Here is a 25,575-nt window from a genome sequence, read left to right on the forward strand (position 1 = left end):
AGAAAAGGGAAGTGAGGTAGGAGGAGGCAAGGTGATGGAGAGCTTTGAAGTCAAGAGTGAGGAGTTTTTGTTTCGTGCGGAGGTTGATAGGCAACCACTGGAGGTTTTTAAGGAGGGGAGTGACATGCCCAGAGCGTTTCTGTAGGAAGATGATCCGGGCAGCGGAATGAAGAATAGACTGGAGTGGGGAGAGGCAGGGAGATCAGAGAGAAGGCTGACACAACAGTCCAGCTGGGACATTATGAGTGCTTGTACCAGCACGATCGCCGTTTGGATGGAGAGGAGAGGGCGGATCTTGGCGACATTGTAAAGGTGAGACCAGCAGGCGTTGGTGACGGATTGGATGTGTGGGGTGAATGAGAGAACTGAGTCAAGGATGACAGCAAAGTTGCGGGCTTGTGAGACGGGGAAGGATGGTCATGCCGTCCACAGTGACAGGGAAGTCAGGAAGAGGACAGGGTTTGGGAGGGAAGATAAGGAGCTCAATTTTGGACATGTTGAGTTTTAGGTGGCGGGCAGACATCCAGGTGGAGACATCCTGGACACAGGAGGAGATACGAGCCTGAAGAGAGGAGGAGAGAACAGAGGAGGAGATGTAGATTTGTGTGTCATCTGCGTAGAGATGATAGTTGAAGCCGTGGGAGCGAATGAGTTCACCAAGGGAGTGAGTGTAGATGGAGAACAGAAGAGGGCCAAGAACTGACACCTGAGGAGCCCTTACAGTTAGTGGATGGGAGGGGGAGGAGGAGCCCACGAAGTAGACCGAGAATGAACGGCCAGAAAGATAAGAGGAGAGCCAGGAGAGGATGGAGTCTGTGAAGCCAAGGTGAGATAAGGTGTGGAGGAGAAGGGGATGGTCGTACAAATGCAAACTCAGTCACCTAGGGCCACTCCTAATTCATGCCAGGCAAATGGTTTGGCCACTGTTTTCAGTAGGGGAATGAAAACAGGTTACAAGAAAAAAAGTGTTATGGAATGACAGTTTTTTGGTATTCATTTTCAAGGCCATTCAAGAACTTAAGCAAATTCAGAGCACTGACAGCAACTCCTTGATTTTTTGCCAAGTCCTTGAGATGCCCAGCACAGTAGTTGGGGTCACTCAATTGTTCAATAACGCTAACGACATACCCGGAATTGTTTCTCTAGGCGAGTCCTTCCTCCAACCCCGGGTATGAGGATGCTATTAACATAACCATGCAGCTGGTTTGCAGATACTTCAGTCTCCTTTCCGAGAATGGCTTCCAACAAGGCATCATGAATGAAAATATACTGCTCCTAAAATGGCAAACAGCAGGCATTCATTTAGGTCACCTTCATTACTTAAAGTGACTGCTAGGCTACCACAGCCCTAAACTTAAAACCATCACTACTCAGAAATGCAGGACTATAACCTGTCTTTTATCTCTAATGTACTTCCATGAACTTAGTACAGTACTCTGCACCCAGTAGGCACTCAATCAATACTGCTGATTGATTGATAGCAACTACAAAAGTTTAGCACACAACAATTCCTTCCTGCTCTTGTCTTGAAAGCAGATTCTGTGCCTGAAATACCTCCTCGACCCAATTAAACCAATGCCCTCTTTGTTCTCATCTCACCTGTCAATAAATTGTTCTTCACAAACAACACTTGGAAAGGCCCGGAGATAATAGCAATCTCCTTACCTCTGTCTGGACGAGGTAGTTCCGCTGTGTCCTGATATGTTTCAGGAATCCCAGGATGTTAACTGTGCTTTTGTCTTTTATCTGTTGCAGCATGCTGTCTATCACAATGTAGGTACCAGTTCTGCCCACACCAGCGCTAAGAGAGACCGAGATACTAATACTACAGTTACACCACATTAACAGTTATCATTGACAAAAAAAGTCAAAGTACTTAAACCTAGAAAATTCTTGACCCCTATTTGGAACCTAAACAGTTAAAATGATCTTCCTTTGAAAAGTTTATTTTCATCATACATTTAGTTTACTATGTTACTTGTCAAAATTGGTTTTTTTTTCTAAATATTTAAGAAATGTTTACAAACCAGATCATTATTGAGGTCTACCATGTTGAATAATGAGGCTCAATTTGGTTTGCCCTCTCAGCAGCCCCAAACATATAGCATTTTCCTCCTAACCCAGGGAAGCCTTCTAAAGAGTAACCCGACATGCATTTATCTCCATTTTAGAGATTCCTGGATCATTTTCCCAAAATGGAGATATGCCCTTTGGGATTTCAGGCACAAGACATGCTCCAACAATCTCGATGGGGCAGTACATAACAGAATATATGCTCCAAGGGAATGGTGTTGCAATTCAAAGCCAAGAGGTCATTTTCTCCTAGAACAGCTACCACAAGAGAATGTAATGCAAGCAACATCATCCAAATCCAAAACTAAATGCACATAGCCAAGTACTACTAGCTCCAACTATATTACAAATGGGGAGTTGGTTAAAAACTTAATAAACCTAATTCATTCATTGAGCAAGTGGAGGAGAAAACCAAAATGTGTTCTGCCCGAAGTTTATCTCCAGCTAGACTTTTCTAATATTTCACTTTCAACTAATAAGATTGAGGAAACTAACAAAATGTAATAAAAGCAGCAAATTGCTGCTTCAAACAATATGGTCTTCTCATCTTATGGAAGGAACCGGATTTACCATGTTCTGCACTAAATGAAAGTTGTGAATGTGAATGGACTGATGATCTTATGAACATCGGTCAGTAAAGTACATACAAGCTTTGCCGTACCTGCAGTGTACAAGTACAGGTCCCATTTCTGGTGTCCTGGCGGCTGAGGATCTCCTTACAAAAGTCAGAACGGGCAGGGCATATTCTGGCACCCCCATGTCGGGCCACTGGGTGTAGTGATACTGAATGACTATTCTTTCATTCTGACGACCTTTAGGATTTCCCTTCTGACCCTAAACAAGGGGTGGAAAGAAAATTGGTTTTAACAAATGGACTTGGTGGAGTTGCAAGTAGACTTCAAAGAGAAGTGAGTGTTTCTTAGTGAAGCTGTCCTTCAATTCAAAGATGAAGTTGCAGAAGGTGAGACTGTATCCATGAGTGTGAGTGTTACTAAGAGAGAATCTCTTGCACACTTGCACACTGTGCCCATTAAATTATAGTAGGGCATCCTTTCTGACCCCTTGCCATTCAAGGTGAGCTTTGCTCAGACACCAAGGGTGCTGATGAATGGCACTGCTGTCTCTCCCTCATCAAGAGATCAGACTGAGGCAGATTGGGAGGAGAAGAGGGAGGCAGGGGAAGTGTATCGTACTGCCGGCAGGACATGCAATTCGGTTGTTTTTGCAGGAGTGGTGATTTTTTGCATTGAGCCATCTGCACTTTCTCGCTTAATTTCCCCCTGTGCCCAGAGGCACGTACTGCGAGACAGCTGTCAGGGCTAAGTGGATGCAGTCGGTGGTCATAGAACAGAATATTTCTGAGACCTCGACAGCATCAGACACCACTGGTCCTCACCCATTTCATAAGCCATCACTGAGAATGACACTCAGAGTGGCTTAGTAAGGGTTGGGGCGGGCAGCGGGGGTGGGAGGGGGTGTCTTTATCACTTCCTTTGGAAAACCGGAGGAAAAGCATAAACAAAAGTGAAAACCAAACAAGAAGCAAAACAAAACTACAGTTGTCCTTCACCCAACTAGACAGACTGGAATTAGAAAACAGCAGGAGCATTCGGTAAGTGTAAGAAGGCAGTGAAGTCTAGTGGGAAGAATCCTGGACTGGGAATCAGAAGACCTGGATCTTGGGCATAATAGTCTCATCCCTCTAAGGTGCCATTTCTTCATTTCTCAAATGGATAGGACATTCACCTATTTTATTGACAATTACATTTTGATCACAAAACTTTCTGACTCTTAGTTGACTGTCACAGATATCCAAAGCTTGTCTGTGCCTGCTTTCCTAAAATCTAGAAGGCTCATCTGCTTTTGCTCTAATCTGATTGTGGATGACTGTTCTATCCTCAAGTGGCTTTGGAAGGAGGGCGAAAAAGTCAAGAAGCCCCTACCTTCTCCCCTATGATAGTAGGATGGATTTTAAGGTGAGTGTGATGTTGAGACTCCATTCCATGAAAGGATAGGAGGGTGCATGTTGACTTCTGCAAAGACTGGGTTTACTCTGTGGGTAGTAAGTCAGTCATAGGGGTAGACAAAGTGGGCAGTTGCCCAGAGCTGCCAATTTGAAGGGGCTGCTCTTCCTATGAATGGAAAAGTCCTGGGTGGAAACTATGAGAGAAAATCCCTACTTCTTTTTCCCCACCCCAACGGCGTGGGTGTTGGCCAGGCCCAGGCAAGGCTGCGGTTCATGGCCTAGGCTGGAGGAGAGAAGGAGGGTTCAAGAAGCAGAATTACCTGGCCCTCCAGGAAACCCTCCCTTTCACTTAGCCCTACTAAAATTTCTCTGTGCTTCTCTGTGGATCTAGCATTTGGAGCATGGTTTCCAAAACCGAGGGTTCCTGAATGCCAGTCCTTTACAGGAAGACACAATGGGGAATTGGTAAAGATGTCAGTAAATGCAAAAGGAATGATCAACAGGAGTAGGTAGGAATGTGGCCAAATCCAGCAAGCTCCACAAAATCCAAGCAGGTAAGCAAAGAATGTGAAAAGGCATAGAATCTTTTAAGTTACAAAGGGGCTGACCCTTAAGGGTAAAAGAGATCTTTGTAGATGATAGAGTGAGGTCTAAATTCACTCAGAGGATGAATTTGCTCAGGTGTGGAAAGAAAGAGTTTCAAGAATGTTTTTTAACTAAGCCCACTGGAACCCTTTGTTTGAATTTTATTTTTCCACAGCATTCCTTTGCCAAGGGCTTTCATATTTGAACCATTTAACTTTCATTCTTTCGGGGTCGGGGAGGGTGGGGGAGGATGGGGGTGCTATCCACTCACTTGGCTTCAGATACTACCTATATGCAGTTGACTCCCAAAGTTATCTCACCATTCAGGGAGCTCTCACCTGCCTCAACATATCACATTTCCTCCTGCCTCCAGGACACGGATGACTCACTGGCACCTTAAACTCAATAGGGCAAAAATGGAAGTCGTCATCTTCTCTCATAAATCTACTCCTCCTCCTAACTTTCCCATCACCATTGATAACATCTTCATCTTCCCTTTTCCACAAGCTAGAAACCTTTGTGTCGTCTTTGAGTCCTTTCTATTGTTTACCTCCCCACATTTAGCGTTGGGCTCTAAATCCTGCTGATTTCTTCTCCACAACATATCCCAGATCCACCCCTTTTCCTTTCCTCTTACATGCATCACCCTGGTTCAAGTTCTCCTCAACTCTTGGCCGCATTACTGTATAGCCCTCTTTATTAGTCTTTCTAACTTCCTCTTTCCTTTTCAGTCTATGCTCCGCTGCTGGGATGATCTTTCTAAAATGCCAGTCAGAACACATTACTCTGACACTCTGCTCCTGAAAAACCTTCACTAGCTACCCATTTCTCTTTGCCCAAACAGAAACTCCTGACAACTGGATTCAAAACTCTCCAACAACTTTTTCCTTCCTACCTTTCCACTCCTCACCTGCTACACTTCAGTTTTGCAGTCTTGGCTCTTCCCAACCTAACTTTATATTTGTCCCTCATGCTTGACCTTTCCATCTGCAACCCATTGCTCATACCCTTCACTCTGCATCAAGCTCCCTCTTTTTTCAAATCCACCAGTCTATATCCCTACCTACCTTCAAAGGTTTCTGAAAAGCCATCTCCTCCAGGAGGCATTCGCTGATCAATCCCACCTCTTCTGGCCTATGTCATCTATCTATTGGCCCCCTTAGCACTTATGTTTATATAAATCTATGTATTCCATTTATTTGGATATTTGTTCTTTTTTCTTTGCTTGTTTTTCCTTCTGTTCCCATGGTTATACACAATTCGTGTCTACCTATCTGTCCCATTACAAGTTACTTGAGGGCAGACACCATGTCTTCTACTCTTAATGAATGCTCCCAAGTGCCTAGTACAGTGGTCTGCCCACAACAGATGTTCAACAAATATGAATGAATGAGTGAAAAAATGAATTGAAATGTTAGCTACCTATCAAAAAAGATCTGGGTTAGAGGTATAGGGTTTAACTATCCTTTAAGATAATTCACAAAAAGGCAAATTAAAGAACCTTCTTGATACAATAGTAGCCTTGTGTAATACTCTTGCACTTACCTTTTTCACTTTTGTATTCCTGACTGAAAAACGACGAATGGTGTAGCAAGCATGTACATTTGTGCTCTTCAGTGTGACAATAATGTTTCCATATTCCTCACTGTTCTCTGTTGGCCAGTACTGATCACATTTTCTCTGAAGTAAAGAGTTGTAAAGCCAATTAGAACGGGCGGAATGGACTTTTCATTGCTATTTGTAATACATTTTAATGACTGAAGTATGCAACATAAAAGTACAGTATTAACAGCAACATATGAACAGATGAGAGAATGGGCTGAATTGTCAGTCAAATTCTACTGCTCAATAGATTAAAAGTTGAGATCTCACATTCAAGCTTAATTAAATATATATAAATTCAAGACTATAATTTATGACTATTAAGACCATCCTAGCAGTAATGAGACCCATACTTCACTGTTGCTCCTGTATAACTTCTAAGTAGAAGTTTTAGGCATACATAGTTTATTTTTCCCTAATTGTTTTCTAATGTTTTTCTAATCATCAAAATTTCTCACTCGACGGTGGTAACTTGTCCTAGGTCAAAGAGAAAATAGAGGGAAAACTGGGAATCTGTCTTCTAGTCCAGCAACACATGCACTACAATTAAGCAATCTTTTCTAATCTAAAACATCACCCACTGATTTCTATACACAAATACACTAGTAAAATAGTGGGTGACATGCCTGGATTATATAGCTATATATCTACATAAATATAGGCCTATACTATGGGGGTGGGGGAGGCCTTGGACCCTCAGGCTTGTTAATGTGGAAGTGATGTCACTAGTTTTGCCCCCACAGTTTTTCAAGGAGAAAGAGTAATATACCTAGCCTACTCATCCTTGGATTGAAAAAGAATCAAAGGTGGAGAAGCTGTGGGGCCTACTGGAAAGATCAAGGGCCTGGGAGTCAGGAGACCTGAGTTTAACTGCAGTTTGGACACTTGCCTGCTGTGTGACCCAGGGCAAGTCACTTAACTTCTCTGGGCCTTAGTTTCCTTATCTGTAAAATAGGTTTTAAATTCTTGTTCTTCCTCCTACTCAGACTGTGAGACCTGATTTTCTTGTACCTACACCAGCACTTAGTACAGAGTAAATGCTTGGCATACAGTAAACACCTAACAAATACCACATTATTGTACTATGATTTGGGATCCCCAAGGTACAAACAGGAGCTAGGGGTCTCATAGTGCAAATGAGGGGCTGGAGTCTCTGCAACATAAGTGAGTGTTGGGTGTGGGCTGGGGTCCTTGAAGTCCAAAGGAGAGTGAGAATACTTGTAGAGCAAAGAGGGGCTGGGCCAGGCTGGGATCCTTTCGTTGCAAGTGGAAGCTAGCTCCGTGGTTTAACCTGAGCATATGTGCGTTGGAATTCTGGAGCCATGACAGCTGGAGTATTGGGATTTGTGGGGTGCTGTGGGTTGTGCTGTCAAGTGGAGGTGAGGTAGGTGGATTGGGGTGAAGAAAGCAGCTCGTGTCAGGCCCCTTGTTCCAGCTGACGACCACAGGGAAGAAGAAGGCAGTGCTCTTCCTGGTGCACCTTTTACTTCCTCTTCCTTCCCCCCTTTTTCTCCTTCTCTTACCTTCGTCCTCCTTTCATTCTCTCTTTTTTCTTCCTTTCTCCTCCATTTCTCCCTCCCCTATCCCCCCAGAGCCCCTCCTTCAATGCTGTGCCCCATCAAAGCTCCACTCCAAAATATGTTCCCACACTCAAAATGAAAATTTGGCACCCCTTTCTACAATATTTTATTTTATCTATGAAGGTGAATTTGATTTATAAGATAGAGTTTCTAGCCACAGAAATATCTTACCCTTCCTTTTTCCACAAGGTTCGTTATCATGATGATGATTCCAGTATTTTGTTCCCAAATCATTCTCCAGAAATCTTCAAATGTAGACTTTAAAGGTCCCTGGGTGGCAACGTAGGCCTTTGCTTTGTTGTATCCCTTCAAAGAAGACCGTAAAACAAAGACAGATGAAAGTGAAATCATAACAGACAAATTAATAATTTAAAGATAGGCACTTTCCCATATTGAATGGTCAATTTTTTTTGGTCAAAAGCCTCTATAATTTTTAGGAGAGACAAACACTTCAGTAACAGTGCTGCACTGATTTTTTAATATAATTTTTAAAGCAAGTCTGTGAAACATTTTGAACTTACGTCAACATAATTTGCATTAATGTAGTCACTGTGCTTAGAATCTTTTCCAGGTAAAGGTCTTAGCTTCACCCTACTGTGGTCATCTATGGAAGGGGAAAGAGGAGGAAGCAGGGAGAGATAACAGGAGAGTTGAGAGGAATGGGGAGAAAAGGGGTAGAAACACAAACATTTCAATTAAAAAGAAGCATTTTAGAACATGGCTGTCCCCAGAATTCTTCACTGAGGTGATGAAATTTATACCGTGCAAATTAAAATAATCCCATCACAAGCATGTGCTGTCAATACATCCAATTCTCCCACAATAGATCATTTCAGTCAGATGTAGATGAATAAATTGAATCAGGAGCTGCACACCCATAATACATAAGCAACTAGGGAACTGGAGCCAGCATGCAAAGCGGTCTTCCAAACAATGGCAGATTCACGTTTCAGGAACTTGCGGCGAATGTGCAGATTGGAAGCTCTGCTTTAACCTTGTTTTGTTAACAAAAGGTGCCTCATATAGTGGCTGCCAAAAGAACGAGATTTCTAATCAGTGTAGTAAATGAAGAGAAAAGAAGTGGGAAGTCATAATTGCTGTCTTCCTGGCAGGGACCAAAATTATCTGAAGCAAATTTATGTATACACTTAAAGAGAAATATTCCCACAGGTTATTCCAGAAAAATAATCCATTAGGATTAAGCAACGCATCATTTGCCCACAACTGTCATACCCAAACCACTCAGATATCACATATATAGGTTGAGCTTCTTCACTGAGGCCTAGAGAGGTTAGAAAGGACTTGGTTAAACTAGTAAATTCAGGTTTGGAATTCTGGTATCCTGATGCTTGAACCACCAGACAAATGCTGTCTATAATATGTATCACATAGAGAGTGGCAGAGAGGAAGTATGAGATTGATTCTTTCTACTTTCTTCACACCAAACAAAACAAAAGAAGGATGATTAATTTATTCATTCTTAAACTGAAAATGGTTGTTATTGAATTTTAATTCTTGGGTTTTAATCCCAGTTCTGCCACTTGTCTATTATGTGACCTTGGGCACTTAACTTCTTTGTGCCTCAGTTAACTCATCTGTAAAATGGGGATTAAGATTGTGAGCCCCTTGTGGGATATGGACTCTGTCCAACCTGATTATCTTGTATCTATCCCAGCATTTAGTACAGTCCCTGGCACATATTCATTCAATAGTATTTATTGAGCGCTTACTATGTGCAGAGCACTGTACTAAGCGCTTGGGATGAACAAGTCGGCAACAGATAGAGACAGTCCCTGCCATTTGACAGGTTTACAGTCTAATCGGGGGAGATGGACAGACAAGAACAATGGCAATAAATAGAGTCAAGGGGAAGAACATCTCGTAAAAACAATGGCAACTAAATAGAATCAAGGCGATGTACAATTCATTAACAAAATAAATAGGGTAATGAAAATATATACAGTTGACATAGTAACTGCTTAACAAATACCATAAAAAAATTAAAGGACACCCTGTAAAAAAAATCTGGTAACTACAGAGGTGAGCATTAGGACCTTTAAACATCAGTTATGAACATTTTCATGAGTGCTTCATATCTGAGAAGGTAAGAAAAGTGAGCTTTTTATTTTTTAAAATACCATTTAAAAGTCCCTGTCCCACTTAGGGCTCACAGTCTCAATCCCCATTTTTCACATAAGGTAATTGAGGCACAGAGAAGTTAAGTGACTTGCTCAAGATCACACAGCAGACAAGTGGCGGAGCCAGGATTAGAATCCAGGTCCTTTTGATTCCCAGGCCTGTGCTCTATTCACTAGGCCATGCTGCTTCTCTATATAAATAAGTAGTGAGTAAAGTCTATACCTCAAGTTGTTATCTGGTGCTTTGTACTAGGGATACCTACTTGGTCAAGACATTGTCCCTCTGGGTACCTGATCTCCAAAATATGTTGATTATGGGAATAGAAGCTAACATAGCTTCAAGGGAGAAAAACACAAACTCTAAGAGTTAATACTAAAAGGGCTATGAAACCAATTTTCTTGGAGTACTCTTCATTTTAGGAAGGTTTTTCTCTCATATATTGAACATGCTCTATAAGGCTGCTTATGGTAAAAAGTATGTTCTGTCATCTAGACTGTAGTGTAGTGTAGATTGTTGGTTTTTAATAGGAAGGGATGAGAAACAGTTGGCATTTCCTCTATAAGGTGATATCATACCTATCCAAGCTATAACAGTGTAATTGGGGTTTAAGGTTTTTAAGCCCTTGTATCCATCCATTCATGATTTGGAATCCAACATTTTGATTTGAAATCCTTGTGTAAGCATTGGAACACAATGATGGTAGATCAGGCTTAAAATGGCTTAGAACACTTCCTTCTCATTATCACCTCATTAAGATACCTGAGCTTTGACAGACTAATAAAGGGATAATGGGGAGAAAATGTCCTTGTCTGGTTTCCCTACATCATTTAAATGGACGAATGAGAGACTAGACTGTATTCAAATTTCATTTCGGGAATCTAGGTTTTCATTTTGAGGCTTTTCATTGATCCAGCACAGGTACAGCATTAACATTTAATTTACTTGTAGTTTTGTCCATTGAACTTAAGAGTTTTATTACTCACATGCTAAAATGTTGATATATCTGTTTTTGTGCTTGTTATCTGGATGATTGGAATGTTCCGCAGTGATGTTCATATCGGCAGTGCAACGTTGAACTTCCTAGCCAAGAAACACAAGTGGAGAATATGTAACAGTGTAGATACAGACCATATTTCCCATCACAAAATGAAATGCTTTATAATACTGCCCTGAATTTGTATGTCTTTCTTTGAGAGATCAGGATGCTTTCATGTGTATATGATAGCATCCCAGAGACATGGTAGGAGGAGGCATTAATAATTCTATCATACAGATAGGAAACTGAGGCTTAGAGAACTTGGGTGACATACCCAGTAAGGCACAGACCCAGAACTAGAACTCTGGTGTCATGTCTCCCAGTTCAGTGCTCTCCACTAGATTTTTGTTGGCTCCCTTATAGCTAACTACAAAGTTGTTTGGAAAATGAAGAAGTGCAGTAACTTTCTAAATCAACAAATCTATCACTGGGATTCCAATTTGTATCAGAACTCTATGAGCTAACTAGATCTAAAGACTACAGCAAGATATCTAACAATCCTGAAATGCTTCTGACTTAGAGCTTACTGATACTGTATGAATTGCTCTGAGTAATTATCTCCTTTCCGTGAATCTCTTTAAAATTTCAATTTCTTACCCAGACCACTTGGAATTAACTCTGCATTTTGAACCCTTCTGGTGACTTAAAATCTCACTCAATCATCTTTCAAAGTTATGAAAATGCTATATAATTTCTCCCTATATGCTTCAAACATGAAAATGTGGAACCTGACTAATAAGAGAAGTCATTAGCGGTTCACAGCTGCTACAAAAATTGGGAGCAAAGTGACACAAAAAACTACCAAGAGAAACATACACACAACAGATGTAAGTGAGTTTGGTAGCATGCAGACATTTCACAACGGAGTTACATAGCAATTATATATTTTTCATAGCATTTACTTCAAAAATTGCAAATCACAATGAAAACAACGAAATGAGGCGGTTTTATATTCACAAAATATTTCCCGGTTTAAATCCCCTCTCATCTCTGAGGAGGAACTCATTCTAATTGGGGAGATTATTAAGATTTTACAAAAAGGACCGCTATCTCTTTAATGGTGCATATGTGTTCATCCAACACCATTTAGAAGTCAGATTGAATTTTTCATAATTTAGAACTCCCCAGTTGTCCACTGCAAAGGCTATTCCAGGCTTTGACTAGACAGTCACACACTTTAAGGAGATTTAATTTAACAGGCCATAATTGCTACCATTAACCTGTAGACTTAGTAATTTGAGCATTCTGGAAAAGTTGATTTTTTTAAGTGTTTAACAAACTAGTTAATGCTCAGCAATCTGATGATTTTGGACAGTGAGCCAGGGAATGATTAAAATCAGAGTTCTCTATAAAAAGAACATCTCCTTTCTCCACAATTCCCTTTATCTCAACTGCTTTGCCCATACAGTGTACTACAACTTCAAATCCAGTCAGAAGGGTTCCAATGGACAGGATTAAGAATCAACCAAATGATGAGTGATGACCGAGGTAAGCATAGAAACCATAGTTATCTCCCTAACAGTCCCCCCTATCCCTCCTGGAGCTGAACTGCACTGTGCACTTCCTTCCTAGAGGTTCCAAGAAGTCACATACTCACTTCCATGAGTGCTCCTTTGGGGCTCCTGAATCTTAATATTTTTAATTCAATCCCTATTTTAAAAATTAAGAACTACTTTTCCAAACACAAGGCTACCTGCTTGACCCTAGAACGGAGTTCATGCTGAGCCCAGGTTTTGGATCCTGTGCCCCTTAGGCTGGTTTGGACTGCCTTGGAGCCATCAGGAACATCATCAACAATAATATTTACTAGGCACCTACAGTGTGCAGAGCACTGGACTAGGTGCTTGGGAAACTACAATAAATGTTGACACAGTTCCTGCCCTTGAGGAGCTTACAGTATAATGTGGGAGACAAACAGACACAAATTGTACACACATAATAGGAACAAGAGCAAAAACACAACTACAATGGATAAAAATGAAAGTAAGCAAAAATACATAAATAGATGGAATGAATAAACAGATGCAAATTAAAACTAAGGATGGCCATGGGGTGACATGATCGAGAGGGATTAGTGGAAGAACGCCTCCTGGAGGAGGTGTTCTTTTAGGAGGGCTTTAAAGGTGGGGAGGGACAAGCTTTGGGAGATTTGAGGGCAGACGGAGTTCCAGCAGGATAAATGGCATGTACACTAGGCAAGTTGAGAGCAATGCACTTTTTGGAGGTTAGTTTGGGAGGAGTAAAGAGCATGAGCTCAAGGGGTGGTAGGAGAAGAGGGGAAAGGTAAGGAGGAGAGAACTGGTGGGCAGCCTTGAACCCAATGGTTTGGAGTTTTTATTGGATGTGGAGAGAAATGGCTAACTGGGGGGAGAGGAGTAATGTGTTTTCAATGGCGCTTTAGGAAGATGAGCCCAGGCAGATTCTAGCCAAGCTTCCACATACCTTTCACCCCATCATTGCAGACTGAGGGGTGAGAAGGTGTGGCACCAAGGCTGGAAGGCTAATGTGTGTGCTTGACATTTCCACATATACCTGGGTGTTCCACTGGGGCGCTGTAGCTACAAATTTCAGCAGGAGGGCCATCCTAAGGGAGGTTTGGGGGCCTGGAGCAGAGAACCTGGTGAGGTGCCCTGCAAGGGTTGGGTTGAAAAATCATAAATTCTGCTCATACATCTTTGATCTGCCTCTTCTTCCCTGGACTATCCTTTGCATCTACTTCCCCATCCCTTCTCAGCATGGCTCTAGACATTCCAGGGCCCTGTGGCTTAGCTGGCCCCCACCCCCACCCCCTCCCACCCCTCCTAGTGATTGGGACATTATAGAGCTGTCACTGTATGGAGGAGCAGCAGAGGGCAGGGGTTAGAGCCGGGGGTGGAGAGGGATGGGGGGGAATGACTGTTGTCTGGGATGTTGGTAACTTGGATTTGCAGTTGCTTCTCCTGCCACTTGCCCAGCAGTGGTGGGCACTCTCCCAAATCCTGATTGCTGGGAGGGCAGGGCTCGTTAGGGCCTGAGGTGGCTCAACAGCCCATCCGGACAATCCCACATGTGCAAATACACTGCTCATGTGTGATGGCACCACTGGGAAGAGAGGTCAGGGCAGTTCAAGCCCCATACAAACCTATTTTTGATTTGGCATGGCATGGGCCAGACCCAGATGCCATGACTTGGGGATCCTCTTGAGTAGTTGCCACCTGTTCATGGTTCTACCAGGCCATTCCTCATCAGTGAAAGCCAGTCCCTGTTCATATGTGCTTCCTCCTACTTAGATTGTCATAGACCAATAAGATGTAGCACTTTGTATTTGATTAGTTCTTATCTGACATTCGTGACTCCAGGGCTTCTTATGTAATTAGATATACCATTCTGTGGTCCCAATTTAGAGTTTTGCCTTTTCTCTAGGAAGAGAGAGCTATCATTCTAGATTTCCCCTGCAGCAGTTAGAATCTTCAGAAGGGTATGGGTGACAGATTCCAACTAGCCCATTATTCTTTACTTGGATTTGTTTTTAGCTTAGTTCCAAGGAGTCCACTCAATGGGGACCTTTTCATGACCGTGACTTTCCACAAAACAATGTCATCTGAGAATATACACTGTTCCATGTGTTTAAGCTTCATTCTTTTGTATTTTCATCATTATTGGTAACTCAACCAGTGCACTTTTCTCAGTCTGGCTATGCTGAAGATGTTAAATTCTTTTCTTCTCAGGCTAATTTAGCTTTCAATTATATTGTCCTTATTAAAGTGGAATGCTACTTCTAGATTTAATGGATCATTTTCACTTCTTTTATGAAACAGGCTTGAGAAGAGTTTTAAGAGCTCTGTATAAAACATGAATAAAATCAAATTTGTACATGTGGCAAAAGGCCTAATGATCCATAGGGTTTGTTTTATATATAATTTTCCTTCAATGATAAAAAGATAGAAACCAGTTTCTCACACTGATAAAGTGAACACTTGTCTCTTGTTATGCTGGGAAAGTTGCAACTCTACTGTTATGGTGTAGGGCATATGTTGGATGGGAATAATGACAAACCAGTAAAATTGGGGGATTTAATACAGATTCTCCTCTATTGTGAAGGATATGGGCATGTAAATTCAGCTCAGCAGGAAGGCAAAACTACATTCTAATATATAATAATAATACTCTCCCCTTGCCCCAGAAATCTCTGTAGCAAAATATGGGTGAACCAAGCACAAAGGTTTAGGGAGTTTATTTTAAAAACACCCCTTAAATTTGTAAAACTTCTAAAGTCACCTAAATGAAGACCACCACCAGGACTCATCTCCATTGGTAGCTATGTCCTGGAAATATAATAATAATGTTGGTATTTGTTAAGCGCTTACTATGTGCAGAGCACTGTTCTAAGCGCTGGGGTAGATATAGGGTAATCAGGTTGTCCCATGCGAGGCTCACAGTTAATCCCCATTTTACAGATGAGGTAACTGAGGCACAGAGAAGTGAAGTGACTTGCCTAAGGTCACACAGCTGACAAGTGGCAGAGCCGGGAGTCGAACTCATGACCTTTGACTCCGAAGCCCAGGCTCTTTCCACTGAGCCACGCTGCTTCCCAAATATCATTTGGCTGATCTCATAACCTACTTTTACTCCTTATCCCTCACTTAAAAAATTGTAGTGCTCAATCTGCTGACTGCTGATGGATTCTGGGATGGTGGTAAAATCCCAAACAGCACAAAAAAACAGACACAGTAAGTCATATCACTGAATAGAGTGGAGGCATAAATGTTGTGTACAGTACACCCACTGGATATTATGTCTATTTGGTTTAAATCATGTATTATGCACAAGTCATTTTGGGCTGAGTTGACAGACGATCTCATTTCTGAGACATTATTTTGGGTTCATGGTACTTTCGTCTGGTGCCCTTCCCTCACCCCTCCAAACCTTCCTGGAGTGGTGTTTTTTGTCTCCTCCCTCTTTACCATTTTGTCATTCCAAATCTTCTAGTCAAAAGACAATGAGTGTAGTCTGTGGATCTAAATCTATAACAAAATGATGACATGTCTGCAGTAATTTACATAGGTATTTGAGATGGTTAATCCAATTTCTGGTTATTTTAACTAGGATTCTTGGACTGATTCAATGGCTCCATTTCACTTTTCAAAATATGTGAAAGGCAGAGACAAAAGATAATCATATAGAATGTTAAATCTGATTTTAATAAAGCCCTGGATTTTCCCTAAGCCTTTATGTCATCTGTAATTCTGTGCAACACTATTTAGCTCATTTTGATGATAATGATTCTAACTTATCTATTAATGCCATCCCCATCATACCTGGAATTTCAAATTTGATCTAATTTTAAAAGATTTTAAAAAGCTTACCAGTGACATTGTCAAGTGGAAAGTGTTTAGTAAACAACCTGGTTCAATACATGAGATCTTAAAACTATTTTCAGATACCTTTGAACTTCATTATCCTGATAGAATGAAAATCTACTTTTAAGGATTTTTCCAATGATCAGCATGCAGATAGAGTGCGTGCAAAATTTGGGGGGCTTCAAACCAAAACTAGAATTAAATGTTAGTCAAATAGCCCTTCCCAAAGGATGTTTCTTCAGTTAAGCTGGCTTGACAAACCACATTAATAACCAATTTGACGTGCAATACTAGACAAAAACATCTGAAAGAAGCATTCATATGCTCAATTCCTCCATTAGTGTATATACGTGCAGTTCTATTCAGAGACATATAGAATGGCAATTGGATGGATGAAAACTCTTAGGCAGTAGCGTGCCTGGTATTTTGTGTCCTTTGCATAGTTCTGATTCTTTTTCCTCTCGCTTTGCCCCCACAGTGCAAAAAGGCAGAAGTGGGGAGGCTGTGTTCCTCTTCATCTTTCAGCCAACTCTCTGGGATAGAAGAAGCCACTCTGACCGGAACAGTCCCAGCATGTGCTCTCTCTCCTTTCCATTTTGACCCTACTGCCCAGCTGGGCTGCCACAGTCTTCTGGGAGAAGGCGGTATAGAAGGCAATGTGGACGATGGTAAAGAGTGGCACTTTCACTTCCTCAGGAGCAAACCCCTCTATGCCTCATGCAAACATTTGGCTTCTCCATAGCAACAAGGGAGGGTCGTCTCTACACCTCTAAGGGCATTACACCCATTGCAAATGTATTAATCACAATACGCTTGAGGCCGCTCTGCTTTCCAGGCAAATATAATGAAGGCAGCCTGTGCTTTTTGAATAGATGCAGATTATGGTTTAATAGAAAAATGAATTGCATTTTATTTCACTTTTCACATTTGCAGAAGACCAGTGTTACAAAACACATTGCCAATTGATCACTACATTTATTTATTTATTACTAATATTTGTTGAGCGCCCACTTTGTGAATAGCACTGTACTACGCACTGTACTTTTTATACAAAAAGCATATAAATTGAAGGCAGTTTCTACCCACAAGGAGTTTACAATCTAGGCGGGTAGACCAATACAGAAAAAACTAACAATTAAACATCCAAACTAACCTTTTCCCCTTCCCTCCCCAACCCCACTCCAGTAACAGCACAGTCCCCAATGTTCTAAATATTTACAGAGGTATTGAGATATCAACCTGTTGACAAAGTAATGACAGACATTTTGTCTCCTCTCTGTCTACAAGGTAGTTGTGGCAATTTTATTTTTCATCTGGTTACATCTTTAGATAATAACTCAATACAGACTCTAAACTCACTCACAAGATCCAGGGATTAAACTAGGTCTGAGCTAAAAGACCAGAGAAAAGCTCTTGGCTCAGCTATCACAAGGGAAAGAGAGAGAGAGAGAGCCCAGGACATATAAACAGAACGACAAAAAAGTCACATTAAAATCTCAATTCCATCTTTTCAGTAGTTTTCAATTTGCAAGGCAATAACAATCCATACCTCTTTCTATATAAATACGGTGCATCATCTTTCTTCAACGTGCATTGTATGAGGCAAAAATAGAGAACTCGCTACATAGCCGCCCAATTGATCTGAACAAATTAAACATAACAACTCCTTTCCACAGATTTTACGCAAATACAGAATTTGGGCCTAACTACTTCCGGTCCATTAAAATTTACAATAAGCTTTTTGAAATTATACTTGGTGCAGGCAATATGAAATTGAGGCCTCAGCACTCTACAATGTCATCTTCAGCACGACCGTCCTTTTTTCCTCTGAATGTGGAGCAATCTATATACAGTGGTCCACCTCCATCCAAGTGGCTCCTATAAGTCAAGGGCAACTCTGGTCTGCTGTGTTCTCTACAAAGTAATTGGAACCATATAGCTCTTAGTAAATTACCATTGGCAGGGCTCAGCTGGATAGAGCTTCAATTTCCCTGATTTAAGATGTTTTACTGCTCAGAGTTTAACACAACCATGGATAATTAGAGAGGATCCCCAAAAGATCTGGTCATGGAAGGATGGACTATTAGCAACCTTTTTTAGCTCCTTTAATTCTTAAATCTTTGTTCCTTCTAAACTCATCTGAATGTTTGTCTTCACTGTAGCACTTGGCTGTCTACTCCTGAGAAAGAATGGAAACAATTGCACCCTTGGAAGCATTGTGCATTATGGTAACATGGAGACAGTAAATCTCTAGAACTACAACAAATTCTTCTAAAATAATTGACAACTTGGGGGAAATATGGAAAATGCAGGGCACTCCCTTAGCCTCAAATAGCTCTTTAGAAATGAGAGAGAAGGTGAACAGTCTGCTCAGTCCTCAGACTGATACACAGCAGCCATGAGAACGGAATCATTGTTTGAACATTCTATCCTCAAATAGGGTTCGATGCTCTTTCCAGAGATTTTGTAATTTGTTGGGGGTAGGATACTGATAGTTTATAATTGCACCTGGAATTTATGTGACTAGGAAAATTGCTTTTTTGTGTGTTTTGCCTGTACCTGACAACTCAAATTGCCAATGAATCATTATTCTCATTCTTCCTCAGGCAGGGGAGGCCTGTCTGACAATATCCTATTTACCTATCAAGGGTTCTCCCCTTTCTAGGAAGAGCCGAAGCATTAGATCTGGCAAGTTGAGCTTCTAGGTAACTCAAGGTAACTTCAAGGTAACTCAAATCCAAACATAACATTCCGTGATAAAAATTCATTGGGTGATTCTTGGGAGAATTTCTCATTGTCATCACCTCTTTTAAAAAGCCAAAGCTATTCTAAGTATCAGTATCTCTAGGGGCTTAAAGGAACATAGTACTCTTTGTCTAACTTAGCAGATCCTGGGATCCCTAGCCTAGCCTAGTCTTAGGAAAAGAAAAAAAAACCCTACTTCCCTTCAATCTGAAGTTCAAAGTTCAAGCTGTCATCGGCACCAATCTATTCCAGAATTAGACTTTAATGATGCATGGAAAAAAAACTGCTGCAAAAACATTTTCCAAGGTACTTGTTTCCCCAGTTATTTTGATGAACATGTGTTCCTTGGCATCATGAAAAATAAAACTATTAGGAAAATGGGAATAATTCACCCACAGATGCCATTCATACCTAAGAATGAGTTCCTGAAGCATGTAAGATTTAAATCCATAGAGTTACCACATCTTGAAACTAAAGATACTAAAAAGCTTGTTACCTGAGCACACTCCTTGATCCAGGTTTCCATTTGGGGATCACACTCTTAAAGACTTAACAGACTTAATACCTCATTTAAAATGCAGTGCTGTGATCCTATTTCTTAGAAAATGCATCCCATTACTATTTCATAGAAGATGCACAATTATTTAAGCTTATCCCAAATTAAGTATTCAGGTAATTGGTTCATTCAATAATTTTCCTCAGCAAAAGGGACTTCAGTTATTCAATTTAGGATTCTCTGCTGAGAGTAGACTATGTGGCAGAATATGGAGGTGCATTGCATCCTTGATAATGAGGTTTGATCAAAGCAGCCCTTTTTAATTTCCTCTCTCAAGTTCTTTCACAAGCTTCAGTAGCCATAAGGAAGATTTTTCAGGCAGGTACGGTTGTTAGTAAAATTAATGACTAAGGGAGACCCCATGGAATCTCCCAGTTTAGCTTTAGTGACATCTTCATGATTAGGTGACAAGTGATTGATCTATCCAAATTCACATTCTACCTTTTGGAACAATTCCTCTTACTCGTACCAGTATATAGCAGTGGCGTGCAGTAGATTTTAAAGTCATGCAGTAAAAACAGTGTACTATAACAACACACAGTAACGTACCACAAAAAACAAAAAAACAACAAAAAAACAAATATAGCCTACACCAGAAGTTTTCCTGGTATCATCCATTAGTAGGGAATTAAAACAGGACACCAATTGGAACTGCCATCATCATTGTTGTTGATCTAACTACGATGAATGTGGCTGCTGATTTCTATTTTCATTCCTTACTAAGAAAATAATGTCATTACTGAGTCAAAACACACTGGTCCATCCAGCTCAGAATTCTTCCTCCAATAGTGACAAGAGGATACCTGGAGGAGCTGTGTCAAGGTTGTCCTTCTTGACATTCTTCCTGTGATTACGATGTACCATCAGACACCCCAAACTTTTCTCTTCATACACCTGAATCCTTCCTTCTAGTCACCTATTTCAGAGTATTTTTCCATGAATGTATCCAAACCCCTCTAGAACCTATTGATTTTTCTGCTTGCACAACTTCCAGTGGGAAACAAACTCCACGTTACTATGCTATGCGAAGACATGTTTCCTCCTGTTTACTTTGACCCTACCACACCAAGCTTCAGTGGGTGTCCCTTCATCCTGGTGTTGCAGGATTTAAGAACAATTCCATGATCATCCTCTCCACAGCTATCATAATTCTCCTATCATGGCCCCTCCTGTCCTGCCCATATCTTTACAGACTGAACAGTGTTAACTCTTTCAGTCTACCCTCGAAAAGAACTTTCTCCATTCCCCCAATCATATTGACTCCTCTTTCTCTATACCAAACCAATCCCCTCATTAGCTCTCCCCCCGCCCTTTCTGCCCACCCAGCAGCTCCGCAGCACCAGGCTCATCTCATTCTCTGTATCCCCATTCCAGTCCTAGGGGTTGATTCTGCATATACACTAAGCTAGCTTTACACAGCCTGACTTAAGCTGTATTTCTAGGTGTGGCTTTGATGTCACACAATCAACAAGACAGGGTTGGAAGCATCAAAAAAGCATGCTGTGCTCACATGGCATGACATGAGATTAGATGGCATACTCACACTGCCTCGGCCCAAAGAAATTAAGCATAATGAATGCACATTACAATAAAATAAATAGACACTTATTGTTCAATGTTTTTGCCACATATTCAGATTTCAGGTTACATGCCCTGACCACACGCCTCTGGTATATAGTTCCTTTGCTCTTCCTCAGGGTTCAGTTTGTTTGTGCCTCTTTTCATCCTTGCTAGGCAGAGGAATAATTTCACCTGCTCCCAAGAATAATAACTAAAATTGAAAAGATCTTTCAAAAGGAGAGGTTATGGCACAAAGACAAACCTATCCAAGTCCTACCTATTTATTTATATTGTGCCCCCAAATTATTCGAATGAACAAAGTGTTTTGCTGCAAAAATAGGGGAAGAAATCTAAGATTTAAGAGAAGTGGTTTTGATGCAGCAAAGCCCATTTTAAGTCAAATCGAGTTTACAGATGTGTAGCTGATTATTTTGAATAATTAAATGGTGTCAAAACCAGCTGTGATGAATAGCACTGGGGTCTCAATTCATAAATAATTGAGAAGATGGAGGCGCATTTGATCATCTTGATCAAATTCTGCTCTCTGGAGGATAAATATTTGTCCTGAATACCATCAACATTGTTAAATGCCTCAATATTCCTGCTCAGTCATCCAGCCTCCAGTCAATTGAACTAAATCACTTTTATCACCTCACACATTCACTGTCCTCATGAATACAAAATGTTTATGACTTAAACTATGTTCTGTGTGTCAATTCTTCAATTCTAACCAAACAGTAACATTAAATAAATTGAACTCTTGTTTATATTCCAGAAAATTGCATATGCAGTCCCAAGAAACAGGATTCTTTCTCCCCACAATTTTGTTTTGCTGGGCTTAAAGACAAAGTACCAAATCAATGCCAATGCTTTAATTAAGACTGTTCTTAAATCACCAGATGTGCCAAATTGAAAATCTACTTCACAGCCCATTTGTATTCTTCACTTTGGTGTCTGGAGAATGTTCTAAATTCCAGCACCTTATTTAAGAATAGAACAATTAATTTAATAGGTCTTTTTTTTCCAGCCCATTATTTTAAAATTGGAATTTGACTAAAACCTGGTAGATTTCTCAATAATCACCTTCGCCTGTTTCCATTAACATACTAGTAATGCAAAAAAATAATCACCCTTTGAATTTAAAATGTGTTTTCCCATCAAGGAGCTCAAAGCACTTTATATGTTTCCTTTTATCCTAATAAATAGCCCCACAATATAGTTTGTAGGTAACACTCAGTTTTATTTTAGAGGAGGAAACCTACGAAAAGAGGCTGAAGTGTTTTACATAAGGTCAGAAGGAGACAGGATGCAGAGAGGAACAGAAGATCTCTGATCACACCAGGCAGCCTATTCCCTCTCATTAAGCTTGGGCCATTAATTCATAAATCTGTTCCCATGGAGGAATACACCCAAACAGCTGATACCCAGCCAGGCCATTTAAAAAAGGAAACCTATTGTAAGGGTGTACAAGATGGCTTTTTACCTACAAATATTTATAAGTTTAAATAAAAAAGATTACCCTGGCTTCCCAGTTTTCTCAGTTAACATTTTTGGGAGCGAACAAGGCTTGGAGCAATAAGAAAAATCAACCACTAGTTTGTTTCTAGAAAAAGCTGCTACCTAATTTAAGGTGTTAAAACATACCTCAAAATCTTCAGAGAATCCATGCTGGCTATTAGAATAGAGCTCATTGATATGCTTAACAAACTGTTTGACAGGAATGGCTTCCATGTCATCTGAAAAAAAAGAAACACATTCAAATTTGCAAAGCAATATTTTTCATTAATTAGTTGAAATTGATAAGGGACCAGGTGTTCTGTTGCAAAAGCTGTATCTGATTTCTACATGCAGCCTGACCCTTGAATCTTTTGCAACAATTTCACTTATGGAAAATCTCATTATGAACTGCACTTAATCTCATGATAAATTTAAAATCAGGATTTGATTGTGTGTGGTCTGAATAACAAATGAATCAAAGATTGAGAGGACTGACAAAGACTGTTCTTCCTGGTCATTCATGACAACTTTTCAAGCTACTGCTTAGATCAAATATTGCATTTAAAAACTGTTCTAATATAAAATGTGTAAACTTTCTAAATCTATCTAATCATGCTTCTTCTAAAGGCATAGTGTAATAGCATCATTTTCTTCCTGTGAGGTTGGAGCAATTCTGTCTTATTCTTATAACTCTTAAGTTTCAAACAGCAATGCTTTGCACCTATTTTCTTTTGAACTGTAGTTAGTATTCTATTGCCTTGTATGACAAAAGAACATTTTTGTTAATATCTTTATGTTTAGAAATAATCATATACAGCCTAGGTAAGCAATATTTAAAACTCACATTGACTTATGAAACAGTATTTCATTCATGAATCTTCATGTCTTTTAAAGTTAACTTCTCCACTCTCGCTTAAATTTAAGCTAATACATTACCCCATTTTAGTATTTTGAAAAAATCTAAAATTCCATTGCTTTGGAAAAATAATTGCTCCCCGCCCCCCAATATTTTCTTTGAGAAATACTCTGCAGAATTTTGAAGATAAGCAACAGACATGACATTTACTTTATTCAGAGTGAAAGATCTTTGGCAAACTAACAAACATCTGAACTGTCACAGATGCTTTTCTTAGCAAAGGGTATGAAGATCTGTATGTGTAAATGAGGTCCTGCTTTGGCACAGATTTTATAGATCCAGTCCTGACAATCTGATTTCTCTACGTTTGATGACAGTTACTATTGACTATGTCATTACTCCTCTACTTTAGTTTGGAGATTGAGACTCTGGGGTGGCTTTATGCATTTATTGACATTTTCAAACTTGAATCATTCTTGAGAGGAAAATATCATCTTTTTAAACTTCATTTATAGAAGGCAATAGCATGTCCTTAGAGGGTTTTTCATAGAAATGCTATTTTAATCACTCATGTAGATGTCATACTGAAGTAGCCCTATCCATTTGCTAGATGGCTAATCATTCTAACAAATTGAGACTTAAAATTTTCAACATATTTACAAATATTTTAACATTTTAAAAAATTCATGAATATGCAGTTAACTTATTTAAAAAATCATGGTTAAAAAACAGATGCTATGAGAAGGAATGGAATGAGTCAGTAATATTCCCCTAACAAAATGATTTCTTTAAATATCCTTGTAAAGTTTAGAAGAGATACATTCCTTGTGAAGGTCTGCAACAATAATAATTAAAAATCAGATTTCATCAGGAAACTGGCCCCAAATCATACTCAGAAATACATTAAGCTGACTGACACCTCCAAGGTTTTGCTTGATAGGTGATATGATATAACATTCTAATGCATTTTGTACCATGGAACTGACAGATACATTTCAGAGAAGGAATGATAGAAAGATATGGATGATGCAACATAGTACATTGAAATTGCTTCAGATGAAATTTTCAAATGTGATCCAGACAAGGATTTAAGTCAACTCTCACAGGGCAACAAAAAGAATCTAAAAGCTTCTGTTTCCCAAACCTGCACCCAGTCTGTTGCTTCTCATACTTTTTTTTGCATTCAAAAAAGTGGGTATTTTGCATTAAAGATTTTAATTGAATCAAAGTGAAGGAAACCAAGGAAAATGTCCAGAAAAGGGAGGGTATACTTGCCTTGTGTTACTCATGCAAGCCTTTCCAAATGGCATGCAAATAGGTGACTAAATCCAATAAAATGAAATAAGGCCAATGCATTTGAAAATGAATTGTAGCCAACACTCACTTTTGATACCATCTTAAACAGAAATAAACCTAATTTGTATACAATTAAAAAGCACATGCTCCATTTACATTAAGTAGAGATTTTCCAGAAGACTAGGATCAGTCCATGGCTCTATTCAGACCAGGTTGCACAGGACCCAAAATCAAAGTGAGCCAGGCTGGGTTGGACCAGGTATTTCCAGCTTTCAGGAATCAAGCACAAGGACTGGTTTAGGGGCTAAAGGAAAGAGCCTATGCTTCATTCCTGGTAAGAGAAGCTTTATGATTTGCTCTATAGGAACACAAACCACTTCAGAGTGGTAACTCTCTTTACAGAAGGCCAGATACAATCCAAAGGGACCATTTTTCCCAACCAGACTAAATAAGGACACAAATCTTTGTAAAGAGTCTTTTTGCATTTGCAATTAACCTGAAAAATTATACTTTATCATCTGTTTAAAATGAATTAAAATGAATCAAATTGTGTATACTTTAGATATATTGTAGTATCTTCCATATGACATCCATATCTGAATTTACAAAAAGGGTTAGTTTGATTTTTAATTTGGGGTTATAGCTTAAAGTTCTGTTTTTGAAAACCACTCCATCAGAAAAGTTTGGATTTACAATTTCAACAAGAATTCTTTTAGGTTCACACTTCTGTTGAGGCTTGAAATTA

General features: G+C 39.9%; 1 protein-coding gene across 1 annotated transcript in view; it reads right to left on the bottom strand.

Annotated features, from left to right (window-relative positions):
* The window catches only part of PTPRG (protein tyrosine phosphatase receptor type G), a 686,752-nt gene that overhangs the window by 32,973 nt on the left and 628,204 nt on the right, over positions 1-25,575 (bottom strand). Inside the window, exons 15-22 of the mRNA XM_039910413.1 lie at positions 22,826-22,917; positions 10,929-11,025; positions 8,328-8,410; positions 7,978-8,112; positions 6,170-6,304; positions 2,735-2,907; positions 1,666-1,801; positions 1,129-1,275 (exon numbers count right to left, since the gene is read on the bottom strand). Of these exons, the coding sequence (XP_039766347.1) occupies positions 1,129-1,275; positions 1,666-1,801; positions 2,735-2,907; positions 6,170-6,304; positions 7,978-8,112; positions 8,328-8,410; positions 10,929-11,025; positions 22,826-22,917 (998 nt within the window). The remainder of the gene's footprint in view (positions 1-1,128; positions 1,276-1,665; positions 1,802-2,734; positions 2,908-6,169; positions 6,305-7,977; positions 8,113-8,327; positions 8,411-10,928; positions 11,026-22,825; positions 22,918-25,575) is intronic.

Source organism: Ornithorhynchus anatinus, chromosome X1, assembly GCF_004115215.2.
Source record: "Ornithorhynchus anatinus isolate Pmale09 chromosome X1, mOrnAna1.pri.v4, whole genome shotgun sequence".
Lineage (NCBI taxonomy): Eukaryota > Metazoa > Chordata > Mammalia > Monotremata > Ornithorhynchidae > Ornithorhynchus > Ornithorhynchus anatinus.